A 17,205-nucleotide genomic window follows, 5' to 3' on the forward strand; every position below is an offset into this window, starting at 1 on the left:
AGTGGTGATGCACAGGTAGTCACTGTATTATTCTCGATGTACATTTATGTATCTAAAACACAAATAAATCTTAAGGATAAGAACGTCCCAACAGTAAGCTGTTAGAAATAATAATAATGACATTTAAAAGAACACTCAGTCCCTGCAAAACTGTTGGAGAAGTGTTCACAATGGAACATGCCTCCCTTCCTTTACTACTCATCCATCTGTTAATATTTTACTAAATGCCAACATTTACCTCACTGCACTCCAGGTGTCAGCTACCAAATGGTTGATAGGCTGAGAACCCTGAAAACAGCAGTTAGGAGACTGCTCATTCTGTACGGGGCCCACCAACCCGAGGCGACACTTGTCTCCAAAACTTACGAGTCTGGTGACTTCGAATAGCCGCTGCCAAAGAGGCTGCGCAGCGAGCGTGGCGGCGAGATCTTGGCGTCCCGGGAGTAGAAGACCATGCACACGTCCTTGGTGATGACGGCCGGCTGGATGCAGTGATCCAGCTGAAAGCAGACAGAACACCTGTGACCATAGTCTGGGCACTATGGCATTGGAAAGCTGGTCCCAGACATAGTGGGTGGAGGACTTCAGCTCTACCAGCAATTTATTTCAACAGCAAATCAGAAAACAATACATGTAAGGTCAGGCAGTATTCCTTGTGGGTGCATTTACTTTTCTCAAAATTTTTCAAAGTTTTTTTCTGTAGGCAATGGCTGATACTTATTATTTGTCATATGCCCAGCACTGTTTGCCTTAAATCCCTTTTTGTGACCTCTCAACAACCTTCTTAGGTAAATGCTATTAATACTATCATTACCCCTGTTCAAGAGATAAGGAAATTGAAGCACAAAGGAGAAATCACTCTCCCAAGTGACAGCACAGGGAACCTAAACTCAGACAGGCTAGTTCTAGCATCTGCGATGTTAGCCACTACTAGCCTCCATCCACAACTTCCAAAACAAGAGGCCGTTTTCTTAAAATCACGCTTTCTCTGATGGATAGGGACTAGGCTACTAAAACTGAGAATGAAATAGAAGTTATATGACTTTTTGGTTAACTAGAGGCTGGGAACAGAACCTGATATAACCAGAGTAGTTAGCAAAGTATAATAATAATAAGTAACTTAAGGATGAGCTGGGAGGATGAGCTGGGAGAAAGGAAGACACAGTCAGTCACATGGTTCCTCCCCATTTCCTTGTTGTAACCTGCCCACTGTGCAGGGCTGGCAGGTCACAGCAACTCAAGTTGTGGGTCCTCTCACCTCCAGGTAGGCCGACAGGGTCATGTAGATCTTTTCTCCGTAGGGTGTCACTCGGTTCAGAAGGAGGGAGTTATGGAGGGAACTATCCCAGACGGCCTCGAAACGATAGAAGGTCCTGCAGTCGAAAAGGCAAGAGGGGTCACCTAAAGCTGCAGGCACCTAAGTGCAGGTACTGCCACAGTTGGAAACGCTGTAGAGCCCTGAAGTCATCTTAGCCCAGGTAGTGCCACAATCAGAAATGCACAATCAGAAATGCACAATCAGAACCCACAGTGACCCACAGTTCCAACTTCCCGAACTCTGACAACAGAGTGGAACCTTCATCTCCTGGGAGAAAAATGTCAGCCTCCAGCCTCTTGCCCCCACCCGTTATCAAGGAACACTTAGCTATGTTCTTTTTTTTGACAAGCCTGTTTTCTCCCTGCCTATAAACATCAACAGAGTGAGATCAATCAAAAGAATTAAGATGAAAAGCAGAAATGAGTATGGACAGAAACTAAAATAAGAAAGACTAAGTGAGCTCCTCCGTGAGTCAGTGACCAGGGCAGGAAATAGAGGTTCAATCATTTGAAGCAGCCTTCTTCATGTCTCAATTCCATCCTGCTGAACCTCAGAAACAGCACACACACATCTAGGAGGACTGATGGGAGAGACAGCATAGAGAACCTTGTTTTAAATAAAATATGAGGTTATTCTTAGCTGACATTTCAGTAAAAGAAAGTAATTTTTAGTACCAGAGCTAGCCAACTACTATTTATCAGTTTTCCAAAAATCCACGTAAGAATCTAACATTCAAATAACAACTAGAAGTTTGATTATTTAATAAACACCCATAAACTGACTTTGTAAACTGTCCTAATACCTTTCTTTTTTCCTCCCAGTAAAAACACCATAGCCCCTACTTGACATTAACCTTCCGGTTCAGCAGGTCTCACCTGAAACACCATCCTGAGTTCAACAGCAGAGTCAGAGATCAACTCCCAACTCAACCCCCGAGAGAACTGCCAGGGAAAACACCTTGTCCACCCCTGCAGAGTGGGCTGTCCAGCACCACACTCTCTGGACGTGTAACACACCTCACCTGATACAACTGGAGTTTTGCGCACTTTATTCCCTGCCCAGTACATTCCACCTCGCCCCTTACCAAATGGTAATCTCACTGCAGCTGTCTTTTCTAGATGTTGGCAAATAGTTGGCATATCTTCTCTCTAAACACACCTCTGTGATTCTTTCTCCAGAAATAATCAGAGAAAACAATACTTCTAAATGAATTCCGTAACCACACCTCATCCTGAGTGCTAGTGTTTGAAGCCTGATGATTTCATCTTTTTTTTTTTTTATGATTTCATCTTGTAGCTGCTTCTAGAAGTACAGTTGTAAGTCATCTTGCAGTATAGTTGACCTTTGTGCAACAGGGGATAGGGGGCTGACTCTCCATGCTCTTAAAAATCTGTGTATAGGACCTCCCTGGTGGTCCGGTAGTTGAGAATCTGCCTGTCAACACAGGAGACATGGGTTCCAGCCCTGGTTTGGGAAGATCCCACATGCTGCAGGGCACCACAACTACTGAGTCCGAGTGCCTACAGTCCGTGCTCCACAAGAGAAGCCACTGCAGTGAGCAGCGCAAACTGCAACAAAGACTAGCCCCTGTTCGCCCAAACTAGACAAAGTCTGCATAGCAAAGACGACCCAGAACAGCCAAAAAAGAGAAAAAATCTACGTATAACTTATAGTAAGCCCTCGATATCCAAGGTTCTGCCTCCGCAGGTTCAGCCAACCACGGATCACGGAGTGCTGTGGTACCTACTACTGAAAAAAATCAACACATAAGTGGACCCACACAGTTCAAGCCCGTGTTGTTCAAAGGTCATCAGCTGTACATGATACTCTTACAAAGATCTAGCTCTTAAGGTAGAGCATAAGGGTCAAGAAAATTCTCTACACAGATACCAAAGGAACAGAGAGACAGCAAGACCAAGATGGACGAAGCAACCAAGGGACCCAAACAGCAACCACGGAGGACAACACAAGCCCCTCCCCTGCCCCTGGGCTCACCAGAGAGCCCTTTATGACCCACAGAGCCCTGTTTTGATTGAATCTAAATTTTAGCTTGGTTTAAGACAAATTTTGACGTTGGGTGGTGGAATCCATTACTTCAGCAGAAGCCACCTGAGGGCTCTGTCCTTGAGACGGCTCTTTTATTGTGTCCCAGAGTCTGCCGAGGGACCTGGAATGGGGCCTACCTGTGGCCCTGCAGTCTGGGCCCACCTGTGCTGAGGTCAAGTAAAGCCCCTTTGTAGGGTGACGGTGTGTGTTACCCTGGAGACACCAGACAGTGATTCCTAGCCCTGCTGCCTGGACCTGTGACTCATTAAAAATTGAACCAGAACTTGAGCTTCCTGGGGCCAGGATTTACAGTTCATGATTCCCTCTCAAATGAGGCAAGTGTTCTGAATGTGTGTGAGAAAGCCTCTTCACATTCCTGTTGTCTGGTTTTCATTTAACCTAAAGAAGAAATTTCTCTGATAGAAACTTGGCTAACATAGAAAAATTCTTACATCACTAAAATCTCCCTGTATTGGGATGGGGAGAAAAAGGTGGTTTTTATTTATTTTTTTGGTTTGATTTGTTTGGTGCTTGGGAGTTACGGCTGCACATTTTTTTCCAAAACACTCACCAAGGGTGGCAGTTCTTGAGAAGAGGTCATACAAACTACAACCAGGACACATGAGTAATGTCAATGGACTCAAGCGAGCAAGAGAACTGGCGGTTAGAAACAGGGCTGAGTCCTAAAGCACGCTGTCCTGTATGGCTTTAAGGTGGTCAGGAAATAACCCCAGGTTGATTTCTCAAGATATTCTAGACAAAAGCAGCGTGTGTTTATGTGCTGTGTGGGTGTTTGTGTACACGCATCTTAAAAACCATTTAGGCTATACTGTTATGTGTCACTTCCTTCAGTTTTCTTTCTTCAACCAGATGGAAAGAGAGATGGGAGGCAATTTCCTTCACTACCAAACTAGGAATTTTTTTCTATTCCAAAAGCAGAAAATAAACGAGACAAGTAGTCCTGACAGGACAAAGAGAAATGTTTAAAAATAAAAAATATTTCTCACGGACTCAGCTACCGAAATAACTAAACTGGTCTCTGATACTACACAGGACAAAACAAAGAAAAAGGTTAACAATCACAAAAGCCTGAGATTCCATATGAAATGAAGGCAGTAACATTCTACTTTGCAATGTGGAAGGGAAAACTTGACACGGCATAAGAATAAAATGAGCAGGTTTACTAAATGGAATGAGAAAATAATTATGAACTCTACAGATTACTCAAGAACCTACAAGCGAAACTATACATGCATTAGAAAAGCCTAGGGCGCAACGGTGCAGAGTGAGGTCTCGCTCTATTCCTAGGTGGGTGCAGGTTTACATAGGGGAAAACTACTAAATTATAACAGCAGTCAAAGCAACAGAAGACATAAAGCATTCTGATAAAACAGAATCTTTATGTGCAAAAAAGCAAACAGAAAATACCTAGGAATATCCTTATCAAGAAAGAGCCTGCAAAAACATAGAAAAAACTTTCGTTAGTACAGCAAAAGTCAAAAAAATTAAAAAAGGAAAAAAGAGAGGGGAAGAGAGAAAGGAGAAGAGAAAAAAAAACAGATATAAAACACAAATTTGCTGACAAGCAAAGTGAATTCAAGTGGACAAATAACAGCGAATTTCATGGGACACAGTTTGATAAATGGCTTACAATGAGAAGAGTCATTGTGTTAAGGAAATGCTGGACGTAGAAGGGAGACAGTTTTGATTAACATCCCTTTAGGAGGTGACTTACTATTGGAAATGGTAGGAAGTTGCTGTGGAGTTATGAGAAAACCAAACCAATTAGGTAAGAGAAATGTAGGACCAGGAAGAAAAGGAGCAATGGCTCTTATCAGCTGCACTCTGCTATCAATGTATCACAAGTACCTTCTAATCACGTATACTTAATACACCCAACTGGAGCTCTGTAAGTTCAACTTTAAACACTAAACCTTTAGGCAGAAAGAACAAAAGCTCTCTTAACCAAACTCCATTTAGCCACTTACCACATGAACTTATGCTCTTCACAACCCTAGAATGTAAAGACTGACATCCATTTCTCATTGAGCGTTATTCTAAAATAAAGAGGTAGCTCATAGGCCCAGTGGAGAAGGAAATGGCAACCCACTCCAGTATTCTTGCCTAGAGAAATCCCAAGGACAGAGGAGCCTGGAAGACTACAGTCCATGGGGTCACCAAGAGTTGGACATGACTGAAGCGACTTAGTATGCATGCATAGGCCCAGACAATTTGCTCCAAAGAGCTGAGTTTTGTGCTTTTCAAGTATCAGTAGTATTTGGTCCCAAACCTGTCTATGCAGTTGTTTGTTATTACAATGATCTAATTTAATTAAATATTAGATAAACCACTGAAACATGAGAGCAATAAGAATTTTTGTTTAGTGTGAAACAAAACTAAGTGTGAAAACTAAACTAAATGTCTTTAAAAGACTTGATAACGGTGAGTTGTTTAAAACAACAGCTGTTCAATTAAGTTTGGGTGAGATGAATGTAAAAGAAAGAGGGAAATAAAATTTTAGTGATACATGATAAAAAGCTTAAAGGATTTTGCACTGTGATTTTCTTCATAAGTTTCCAGTTCCACCAAACTGAAAATTATAGATGATAAATTATGGGTGTGGCTTTGTCAGAAAGACAGTCAGAAGTCTAATAAATGAGCCTACAATTAAAGAAAAGGCCTTGGCCCTAGAGCAAGAGCTTGACAAATTTATGTACATTTAAATACTTTAAAACAAGTGTTTATAGTCTGTATCTTTTTATTATTCTTGACTTTAGCAACTTTTTTGATTAATTAACTCTAAGCTTCTATTGGGAAAGATAAAGTTGGTTCTTTTTTTTTTTTTTTTTTTTTAATACAAAGCAAGAGATTTTATTGGGAAGGGGCACCAGGGTGGGCAGCAACAGGGTAAGGAAACCCAGGAGGACTGCTCTGCCACATGGCTTGCAGTCTCGGGTTTTAGGGTGATGGGGTTAGTTTCCAGGTTGTCCCTGGCCAGTCATTCTGACTCTAGGTCCCTGTTGGTGGTGGTGATGCCAAGCAGGGCCCTGTGGGGCTCTTGGAATGAAGGCCTTTTCGTCCCCCATTCCTTGTAGGCTAGATTCCAGCCTCCACGACTTTTTCTGAGTTCCAAAGGGCAGAACAGTTGCTGAACAAAGGAGAAGCCAAGGTAAGTTGCTTTTAACAAAGTCAAATTTATCTTCTACACATCTAACCCACTGCCAGGCATGAGTCAAAGGACTGGTTAAGGTTACTCTAATGGAGGCAAGTTCAGCACAACCAGCACATCAACGAAACACCATGTTTCACCATCTTTCACCGAATACCACAGGGAGGGTTAAGATATGTTCCTCACAGTTGCAAGGAGAACATGATGAATGCCAGCTGAACACTTTCTGTAAACGTCTGGCAGCAGAGAGAACAGTGTGTGGGATTAATGCTAACTTCACAGAAATGGTGTTGTTCAAGATTCTGCCCAGGGAAGAGGCCAAGGGAGATGAGAGCAGCCTGCTTTATTTCTGCCACCCCACCCCCTGCCCCATATGTACACCCCTCTCAGTCACCTTCCCTTTCTGCCCACAGTCCCTGCCAGTTTCTCCAATAGGCAAAAAAGCAAACACACATCTGCTTCCTTTTCCTCATTCCCATGAAAATCAGAAACACAAGGGAGCAACGGAAAGAAATTAACCCTGGCCCAAACTTTTAACTCTGCTTCTGGTTTTTGTCTTATTTTTCCTCTCCCGCTTGCCAACAGACAGAAGCAACTTTTCAGGAGCAGACAGACCACAGAGAAATCCCGTAATTTGAAGGTTGTGTTCCGAACCACATTAGAACACATAGCCACTCCTGTTCCCCAGACCTCACTTCATAAAGACACAGAGCCTCTGTGCACAATGAGGGGACTCCTTCCCCAGGGAGGGAAATGCACCCCAGCAGATTTATTTATAGTTCAATACAGAAAAGCAGAATAGCTATGTACTTTATACACTCTGTCATTATTTGATTAAAAATGGAATTCTGAAGGTAACTAGCTTAAAATTAAAATTCATTATCTATAGCAGCCAATCTTGGTCAGAAGAGTTTATTATAATTTATTGCCTTTAATGCATAAGTGAAATAGCAAAACTCCTTGAGCCAATACTGGCAGCAGCAAAGATGAACACAAGAGAGTTCACTACACCTTGGAGAGCAGGTTTCCATGAAACCCAAGGCCAAGAGAGAGAGGTCTTTCTCCAGCAATCACTTCATAGGAAGACATTTAGTCTTAGCCATAGTTAATCTACATGTAAAATCTTGGGTGGCATGCTGAGTTTTCTTCTGCTTTTTCTCTATCGTTGTGCTACAGCTACAGCTTTTTCTCTAACATTGTGCTACAACGTTCAAACTCCCCAAAGGGAAGAATATTTTTGTTCTCTGGGAGTAACATATGAGTATCTCCAATGGTTTATGTTATTTATTTCTGAAGAACAGGATAGGCAGAGAAGGAATAGGGAGTCTAAGTGAGAAGGTGGGGAGTCATTAATGAATGAAGAATCTAATGGTGAAGTAATCAACTCCCAGGGCTGACTCATCACTCGCCCCGGTGGCCCACCTGCTACAGTTGTGGGACGACTTCAGGTACTTGGCAGAGATGATATTGAGGGAGAGGATGGCGTCCACTGCAGCTTCATCCACCTCAGCCTTATTCCTGATTCGGCCTGAGAGAGACAAGAAAGAAACCAGGACATGGGGACATTTAAAAACAAAACAGTAATCCATTAAGCCAAAATGAGACTGTCAGACCTCTGTGTAATTTCAGGTGCCGGAAGAGTCATTTGGTTAACTGTAGTTTCAAAGTCTAATGTGGGAATTCTCAGTCTTCCATTCTTCTCCATATTCTTTTTTTTTAATTTTTTATTTATTTATTTATTTTTTTCTTCTCCATATTCTGTCTCCCCTTTACATCCCACATTCAGTCAACTGTGAACATTTATTCATTGTTCAAAGAGCTTCTCATATTCATTTCGACTTTTATTTCCAACATCACTGCCCTGCTCATCAGGGGAAGCTCATCCCCTTTTGATCAGAGACAAGCAACAGTCATTTAACTGGTCTCCCAGCTGCTCTCATGTCTCTCCTTGTCAATCCACCCCACACTCACCTTCTATAATGTTCTTAAGCCACTGCCTTCATTATACCACTTTCTTGTTTAACATCTTACAATTCTGTTTTCAAATACTAAGACTAGGGTATGCAGCAGTGCACAGAGTTTCAGAACAGTCTCTGGAGCAGGACTGCCGGGGTTTGAATCTCAGCTCCGACACTAACTCTCTGTGAGGCCTGGGCACACGCTCAACCTCTTTGAGCCTCACTTTCCTCACCTGCCAAGTGGGAAAAACAATTCTGCCCTTTAAAGAATTTTATGATCATATTATATGTTATGTTATATTATATGAACTAACATTTTTAGAGCATTTAGGAAAGCACCTGCCACACTTCATGCTTGTTTAAAAAAAATAATAAGCCATAGGGTTACAGAAAAGCCTTAATAACTGCTGCCTCTGCTCACCACCCATTCTGGCCAGAAAGCATCTTTCTTTTTTTGTGTGTAAAAATTAATTTTGAAAAGCTTGAAAATCACTGTCCTGGATAGGACAGAGTATATAACCATCCTTCCAGAGGTCCCTAATTTGGTCTGTAGGTACCCAAGAGGTTTATGCATAAAATTCAGAAAGGCTAAACTGTAACAACTTTATTTTCAGGAGCCTCTAACTGAAACTGGTTTTTCTTTCCATAAGGAGGGGAGGGCACAAACCACAGTAGACTGAGCAGTACTTATACCTTTGTCCCAGGCAGAAATCACAGATGTTTCCGTTATCACACTAATGTCAACTATATGACACTCATTACCACTTTGAAATGATACAAATTAGACCCTCTGCTTATTTAACACATCAATAGAGAGCTTATGTTACAAATTTGTTTAGTTTTTAACAACTGCAGTTCAATATTATTAGTTCCCTTAGTAATCCCAAGTACTTTATTTTCTACATTTAAAAATGTAATTCTGAGGCTTCACCTCTGCCAAATGGGTCCATGGTAAAAACAGGGTCAGGCTCCTGCCTTAGCCTCTCATTCTACAGCTGATGCTGTTGGTTCAATCTTTTCCTCTCATGGGACCTCAATTCTGTCTCTCCTCTCTGGCCATAGGTTTCTAGCCATTTGCTCATTAGACATTCCTGACTAACTCCAAATGCTTGCAAAAAAAACAAACAAAACCCTCCAATTTCTCTCTAATCTACTCAGCATCTCCTACCAGCTAACCCAGTCCTCTTGGACCTTTTTTGTTGTCCACTCTCCTAGCACAGGTCTGTTTCAGTTGTCCTCATTTGGTATTCACTCCTCAAACAGCTCTGGATACATACACACGCTGTTCCTCACTAGATCACAAGCGCACAAGGAGCAGAGGCTTCTCTGGGGCCTTCGGCACAGAACCACTCCCATAGTCCTTGAGAAAAATACTGGCAGTTGCATAACCTATGAAGGGAGCTGGGAAACAAGGGTACTTTTGACTCAAAGTCTCTCTTCTGATGGTCATGTTCTCCAGTGCAGTCTTCCACATACTCCCTGTGCTCCAAACAGGGACCAATCACATCTCTAAAAAAGCCTGGCTCCGTCCTCATCTGAAGAAATGTACTCACCTACCACCAGCTCACGAACATCCTTCCAGTGGAGCTCACTCCCCTTCTCATGGATGATGGTCACTGTGATCCTCCGCTGGATGCCCTAGGTAATGGAGCAGGGTTGCAATTTAGCTGGGGCCATCTCTTATTTCCTCTTGTTTGCCCTTTGTTGGATCGTCTGGTGTGGTGGTGGCAAGAAGGGGAGGTATGGAGAGAGATGGGAAGTGCTGTCCACACTGTTATTCTGAATCAAGGGACACAGGTGAGGGACTGAGGAAGAGCCAGGTGCTGATACAGCTTCAAGAACCACTGCCCAGACTGTAAGTCCCAGAGTGAGCCCATCTGATTCACAAGCACTTCTGAGCACTGATTAAAACTACTTTCCATTTGCCAAAGAGGGACCTCCATTTCACGACTGGATTTTCAGTCCACTGAAACCTTACTTCTCTATCTCCATTAAAATCTTCTGGCTGTGAAAGCAGAGTTTCTTAACATCACAGAGTGAAAATGGCATAAAACCACAGGGGAGCAGCATACATTCTAACTGAATTAAACAAATTCTTTCAAAATAGCTCTTTTAATATATGTATTTATACACAAAAGCCAAGGTTTGAGAAACTTTAAGGAAAGGATAGGGCAAAGTCTCCCAACCTCCAAATTCCCTTCAAATGAAGATAAAAAGGCAGAGAAACAGAGGCCTGTTTCTTATTCTAACTCTTTTTGTTGTTCCCTTCTAGGCCCTTTTTGGCTCCTTCGTTAGTACCTGGTGAAGCAAAAATGTCCCCTGGCAGGGCAAGCCTGCTGTATGGTCCACCACGGCTGGGATATACCTGTAAAAAAAGAAATAGGAAAGAAAGAGGTTAGATGGATGCTTGTACTAATAACTAACTGCAGCTTCACCTGCAAGGTCCTCCCTGGTCGTGCTGCCCCTCGGTGGTTTCTGTTTTCCTAAACTCCGATCCCATGTCCTTCTCATCATCTGGAGTGGACATATAATCACACAGTCATTTGCATTTGGCTCCATCCCAGCTCCCTGTCTAACAGATACTCTATAAATAATGTATTACTGCCATGGCAAGTGTCAGGAGATGAGGAAGAGATAACTCCAGATTTTTAAGAATCAGAAAGCAATTAACTCAGTGGAAACCATTTACTGTAACTTCTTCTCCATCATAATGCAAGTTATAATCACATTATGGATCTGTCTACAGAAAGTCAAATTCCTTAAAGTAATGTCACTTCTGCTGAATACTACAGGATCGATAGAGCCAAACCTCACACACAGCAGGAACTCAATAAATGTTTCCTGGAGGTAACTGTGATGGTGGTACCCGGCATGATAAGCAGAGGATCGTTAAGATAACATTTATCCCCTGTCTTTTAACTGATATAGCCTCTTCCCTCTGTTTCAGGAGAGGGATCTCTTTTGTGTTTTTCAAAAGCATTTCCGAGACAAGTATAAACAGTGATTACATTTGCCACTGAGTCTAACACAACAACTCAGAGTAAGCCAATGCTGATTATTTTGACTGGAGCCAAAAGTCCTTAACTGGGGGTGATTCTGCCCCCATGGGATATCTGACAATGTCTATTGCCACAACTGGAGGGAAGGGCTACTGGCACTTTATGGGTAGAGGCCAGGGACGCAGTTAAATACCTGTAACATTTAGGACAGCCCCCAACCACAGGGAATCATCTGCCCCCAAACAGTGCAGAGGTTGAGAAACCCTGGTCTATGGAAATATTCTGTCCCCTAAGCCCCTGAGATGTGGATATAAGTCTCTGGCCCCATTGTGCACAATATGCTTCTGACTCTCTTTGCTTGTTTGCTGATAAAACCCAATATGTAGGTTGTCTTCCCTCGTAACAAAGTGCCAATCTCCATGCTCCTGCTAACAAGAAGTTAAATCACTCAGTAAGTATTGTTTACTGTTACAAAACGTGGAAATAAAAGAAGATGTCCTATGAAAGCTGACAGTCCTGAGTTCAAACCCCACCTTACTGCTTCCTTGGTCATATTATTTAATTTCTCTGAGCCTAGATTTTCTCATTTGAATAAGAATATGGTATGTTCTATGAGGAAATAAATGAGAAAATAGTTTTTAAAAAAGTAAATTACAATACTAGGTAGTTCTCTGACAAACATCTGATTCAAAGAGTAAACACCCCTAAAATTCAGTTCAAAACTAGAATGTGACGTTTTGTGAACCTGAAGACAAAGAGACTCAAAATTACATTTTTTAATTTTGCAAAATTGTCATATTTAAAAATATAGGAAGTTGGACTTACTCTCCCGTAGGCTCCAGTTCACTGATCTCAAACCAAACCAGAAGATCATACTTGCTCATGCTCTGGCCAAGGCTGGTTTTGCTCATGGTATTTAACTTGGTGGCTGGAACTTTTAAAAGTTTTTGGAAAATGTTAACATGTGGTCCAAGTCTACTCTGCAAAGGTACAAGCTTCTCTAATGTCAGTCTTCAAGGACACACTTGGGAAAGGCAGCAAGAATCAGGGGACAGATTTCAGTGCAGGAGACCCAGAGACACTTAATCAACTCTATGTGCACCTCTAACTTCAGGGAACAGGAACACAGAGGGTCAGAATCTTTCTCCCTCTCTCCCTCTCAACAAAATATCCAATGATGAGAACACAGGCTTTGTGCAGCATAAATGTGCTCACAAAACCATTAAAAAACCTTCCTGAGGCTCTCACATTTGCAGCATGCAGAGCACATAACAATGTGGGAGAGACAATGTGGGGAGGGTCTCGCTGTGTGTGGTGCGTGTGGGGAGCTGCTGCTGCTGCTGCTAAGTCGCTTCAGTCATGTCTGACTCTGTGCAACACCATAGATGGCAGCCCACCAAGCTCCCCCGTCTCTGGGATTCTCCAGGCAAGAACACTGGAGTGGGCTGCCATTTCCTTCTCCAATGCATGAAAGTGAAAAGTGAAAGTGAAGTCGCTCAGTTGTGGCTGACTCTTAGCGACCCCATGGACTGGAGCCGGGCTCCTCCGTCCATGGGATATTCCAGGCAAGAGTACTGGAGTGGGGTGCCATTACCTTCTCCGGTGTGGGGAGCACCTGTCCCCTAACCCAGTGGTTCCTGAACCTCCTGCACATGAGCATCACCTGGGGATCTCAAAGATGGACCAGGCCATCCCACAGGCCAATTAAAGAACAATCTCCAGGGATGGGGCTCAGTCCTCTGAGAGGTTTGAAGCCCCCCAGGTGATTCCAGTGTATGGACAAGTCTGGGAACCACGGGTCTAACCTGTAGATACAGGATTCTGTAAATGATCTGTTACCCATTTTCTTCAAATGTAAATTCCATGTCCTTATCTGTACTGATGAAATACATTAACCAAAACCCTAGTACTTCCAAGAATGTCAGATTCTACAAGGTGGGCATTTTGAAACACTACATAGAAATCCTGAAATCTTGGCGATTCAAAGAGGGTTCTCTGCTCTGAATCTGGGAGCAGTGGTGTGAGAGTCTGGGGACCTGGGATCTAATTATCACTCGACCACTAACTACCTTTGAAATTCTGGTTGAGGCAGTTAACCCCTGGGAGTCTGTCTCCTCATCTCTAAGATAAAGATCATAATATTAGCTATCTGAAAAGATATTGCGAGAAACCACTGATGCAATGAATCTAAAGGGCCTTTATGACTCTTGCAGCACTATGCATGGCCTGTTGGCATTATTCACCCTAGCTGAATTCCAGGTGAGTTGGTGATGATGCTACTCAAGACGGTAACCGGGGGTTATCGGTGTGCGTCTAAGGGTCAGAAAGCAAAACCAGAAGCATTTTTTTTTAAAGCCATCTACTATTAAAACATCCTTCAAATTAATAATACCACTGCAAAGAATCCAAACCAACAAACCTAAGGAGCCCCCGCCCCCACCCCATGATGTGAAAAGGGCATAAACAAAGAAGGTACTTCCTAAAAATCTCTCTGAAAGAAATGTGACATGACCTTGACAATGTGGTGAACTCTACACTCAGGTCAAGTAGCAAACAGAAACATCCGTGGTTCCTACACAGAGAGCCAGGCTTTGGGACTGGCCCCTGAGGATGGTTCTACATCTAAGGCAGAGCTAATTTAGTTACTAACCATCTCGTTTAGGTACCCTCTCAGGCTGGCAGCTGGGAACTGGCAGAAAGAGAAAAGGCGGTGATGGGTCAGCCCCATCCTGGAAGGTGGCAATGGCGGAGGAGGCAAGCACGTTGGCATGCTCAGAAAATGTGTCCAACACATGCACATTCACATAGTCAGATACGAGAAATCGGATCAGTTCAATCTTTCTCTCATGGTCTGAAGGCAGGATGGAGATAAGGCGCACAGAGGTGGAGAATGAGCAGAGGGTGGGGGGGAATGTGGCAAGTGGGCAATGAGGAAAAAGGATGAAAATAAACAAAGAAAAGTCAAAACAAGATACATGAACATGCAGAACAAATCTAACGTGCAAAAAAATGCCCGCCACTGAAGTTAAAGGGGTTACACACAGAGCAGAGAGGCTGAGGAGCAGGGAGTTTATCAAAATCTTCAACAAGACCAGAGTGCCAGAGTGGATAGAGCCCTAGAGTTTCTCACCAACAATTCTAGGTCCTGCTAGATACTGGAACACACAGGATGCACAGATGTTGAGCAGGAATTTGAATATGACTTTTTACCTGAAAAGTCACGCAGCATATAAAGAACCCAGCTGGCACTCACCTGGCTTGGATAGCGGCATGGGCGGAGGGAAGAATCGTCGAGACGGCTGGGGTGGACTGCAAAGGAAGATGAAAGTTCTTCAAGACTAAAAGGACCCCCGTGCTAATACTAATGGCATGTATAAATCCCATTTAGAAGCAGATCACATGTACTTTCAACACTAGCACATTATCAGATATCAGATATATTCCCACACAGTAAAACTGAGGCTAAGACATTTTAAGAGAAGTCCCCTTGTAAGTCTTACCTAACGAATAAGAAAATTTTTCTGTTAACACTGACACTCTGCCATCATCCCAGAGTCCCCATCATGGTCTCCTCCCTCATTCTGGTGTCTCAACTCAGACACACGTTTCACAGTGACTCTATGCTCCATGCAGTTCTAGGTGGTTAGGAATAATTTACACAATTTCCACGTTATGTCTTGATTACCTCAACTTTATCCTATTCAAAGTCTCTTCCTACAAGAAGATGGTACTCAAGGCCCCCTGGGCAAAACTCAATTTGCTCCTCCTACAATTAGTGACTGGGTGGCTTAGAAGAAAGATGGTAACATTTCTAAAAAGGAAACATAGGACAATATATAAAACTGTCACTTACCTATCTTAATCCCTCAAAAGATTTCTTTCTTTCCAGCAAGTAACAATAACAACAACAATATCAACAACAAAAAAATCTGTGCTCATTTGGTCCAAACCTGTGAAGTTCCTGTCCTTGCAGGTGAAGTGGGTGCTGCTGATAATGCCCAAAGACTTCAAACACAATCGGCTTGGTTTTGATATAGTCCACGAATGATTCCGTAACCTCCACTGCAATCTAATAAGAAGTAGAGCCAAGCTCGATTAGGGTAAGAGTTTTTACAGGAAAATGCACATGTCTGCAGCAAACAGCACTCAGGCATGTCTGCAGCAAACAGCACTCAGGCACTTTTGAGTACTCAGTATGTGCTGGGTACTTTACTCTGCAGGCCTCTCATATCAGAAGAGATGGGCTCTTCTCTGGTTTTCCTTCTACAGCAACTTGACCAAGCTCCAGGCGTTCCACCACCTACCCTAACTGACCTCCAGCCCCTCTGCGTCCTTCAGTCAGTATGAGGACTGCATCGGCTGCTCCCTTCACCTGTTCTCTCCTCCACTTTGAGGGTGGGCCCAGACAGCAGCCCTGCCCAGGAGGCCTTCCCACTTCTCTGTCCCTGTTTTCCCTGTACTTCAAGGCCCAGACCAAACAGCAACAACGATATGAAAACTGGGACTGCTAACTATGTGCCAGGTACAAGGCCAAGAGTGACCCACCTTTTCTTATTTATACTACAGCCTTCAGGAAGCTCCCCAACCTTCTTTGTCCATCCAACCATCCACCCTCAACAAAGAATGTAACATAGAATTCTCTTTCCATTAGTAGAAATAATTCTCCCTTCTCCCACTCCCAATGCATTTCAAGAATAGCTTTCGAATATGTCCATAAGTTGTACTACTATTTTTATAAACTGCACATAAAATAAACACGCATTTTATTTCTCCTATCATAATTCTAAACTCTTCGGAGGCATAATCCCCTGTGATTCATCTAAGTGTCCCCCTCACCCCCACACAGTGGCATCAGGCATGGTCCTTGTACACAGGAGACAATCAATATTGATCATATACAGTCATGCTAATGTTTATACAATTAAACATAAAAAAGAAAACTATGTTTTGTGCTTGTTCATTCCATTTTTGGAGTTGTCCTTTCTTATTTTAATTTTTTTGGCCAAGTTGCACAGCACGAGGGATCTTAGTTCCTGGACCAGGGATCACTTCCCCTGCAGTGGAAGTGGAGTCTTAACCACTAGACCACAAGGGAGTCCCCCTTTTGTATTTTAGAGAGTGGACTATGGTTAGCAAGAGAATGAGACTGTTTCCTGTATAGCTGTGAAGACCCTGGATGCTAGAGCCATATTTCCCTGGGTTCAATCCCACCTCTGCCTCCTCCTAGCTTGGTAACCTTGGTGAGTGACTTCAACTGCTGTGCTTCAGTTATCTCAACTATAACATGGGGATTATGACAGTATGTGGCATAAAAGAAAGGGTTAAATCAATTAAGACAGAAAAAGCACCTCTAACAATGACTGATACAACATAAGCTCTCAGTGAATGTTAGCTCTTGTGATGAGAATGAAAACTTTTGAATGGGGTTAAGTAAATCTTTCTAGAAGAGATGGAAGGTCTGTTCTCTTATTCCACTTACGGGGGAGTTGTAAGGGGCATTAAAGGATTAATCATCGAATCAGCTGAAAGGAAAAAAGATTCTGAAGCTTAGTTTAGCTACAAAAGAATTTCACAGTTTCTACATTATTTGCAACCGAACAGTGTTATGTTTCTTACCGTTTAAAGAACATATTAACTTTAACAAAACTCATATTAAACATGCTTATTTTTCTAGGACGGAAACACTAAAACAACTCACAATTCAATGACAAAGAA

The 17,205-nt window shown here is 42.7% G+C and overlaps 1 protein-coding gene across 9 annotated transcripts in view; it reads right to left on the reverse strand.

Moving 5' to 3' along the window:
* The window catches only part of KIF1B (kinesin family member 1B), a 151,394-nt gene that overhangs the window by 14,960 nt on the left and 119,229 nt on the right, over positions 1-17,205 (reverse strand). For all 9 annotated transcript variants that reach the window (XM_027564934.1, XM_027564939.1, XM_027564935.1 and 6 more), the window contains 8 exons: positions 15,441-15,559; positions 14,744-14,799; positions 12,316-12,424; positions 10,790-10,856; positions 10,045-10,129; positions 7,956-8,061; positions 1,259-1,373; positions 367-500 (listed from right to left, as the gene is read on the reverse strand). In XM_027564934.1, coding sequence (XP_027420735.1) covers positions 367-500; positions 1,259-1,373; positions 7,956-8,061; positions 10,045-10,129; positions 10,790-10,856; positions 12,316-12,424; positions 14,744-14,799; positions 15,441-15,559 — 791 coding nt within the window. The remainder of the gene's footprint in view (positions 1-366; positions 501-1,258; positions 1,374-7,955; positions 8,062-10,044; positions 10,130-10,789; positions 10,857-12,315; positions 12,425-14,743; positions 14,800-15,440; positions 15,560-17,205) is intronic.

This window comes from Bos indicus x Bos taurus, chromosome 16 (genome assembly GCF_003369695.1).
Source record: "Bos indicus x Bos taurus breed Angus x Brahman F1 hybrid chromosome 16, Bos_hybrid_MaternalHap_v2.0, whole genome shotgun sequence".
Classification (NCBI taxonomy): Eukaryota; Metazoa; Chordata; class Mammalia; order Artiodactyla; family Bovidae; genus Bos; species Bos indicus x Bos taurus.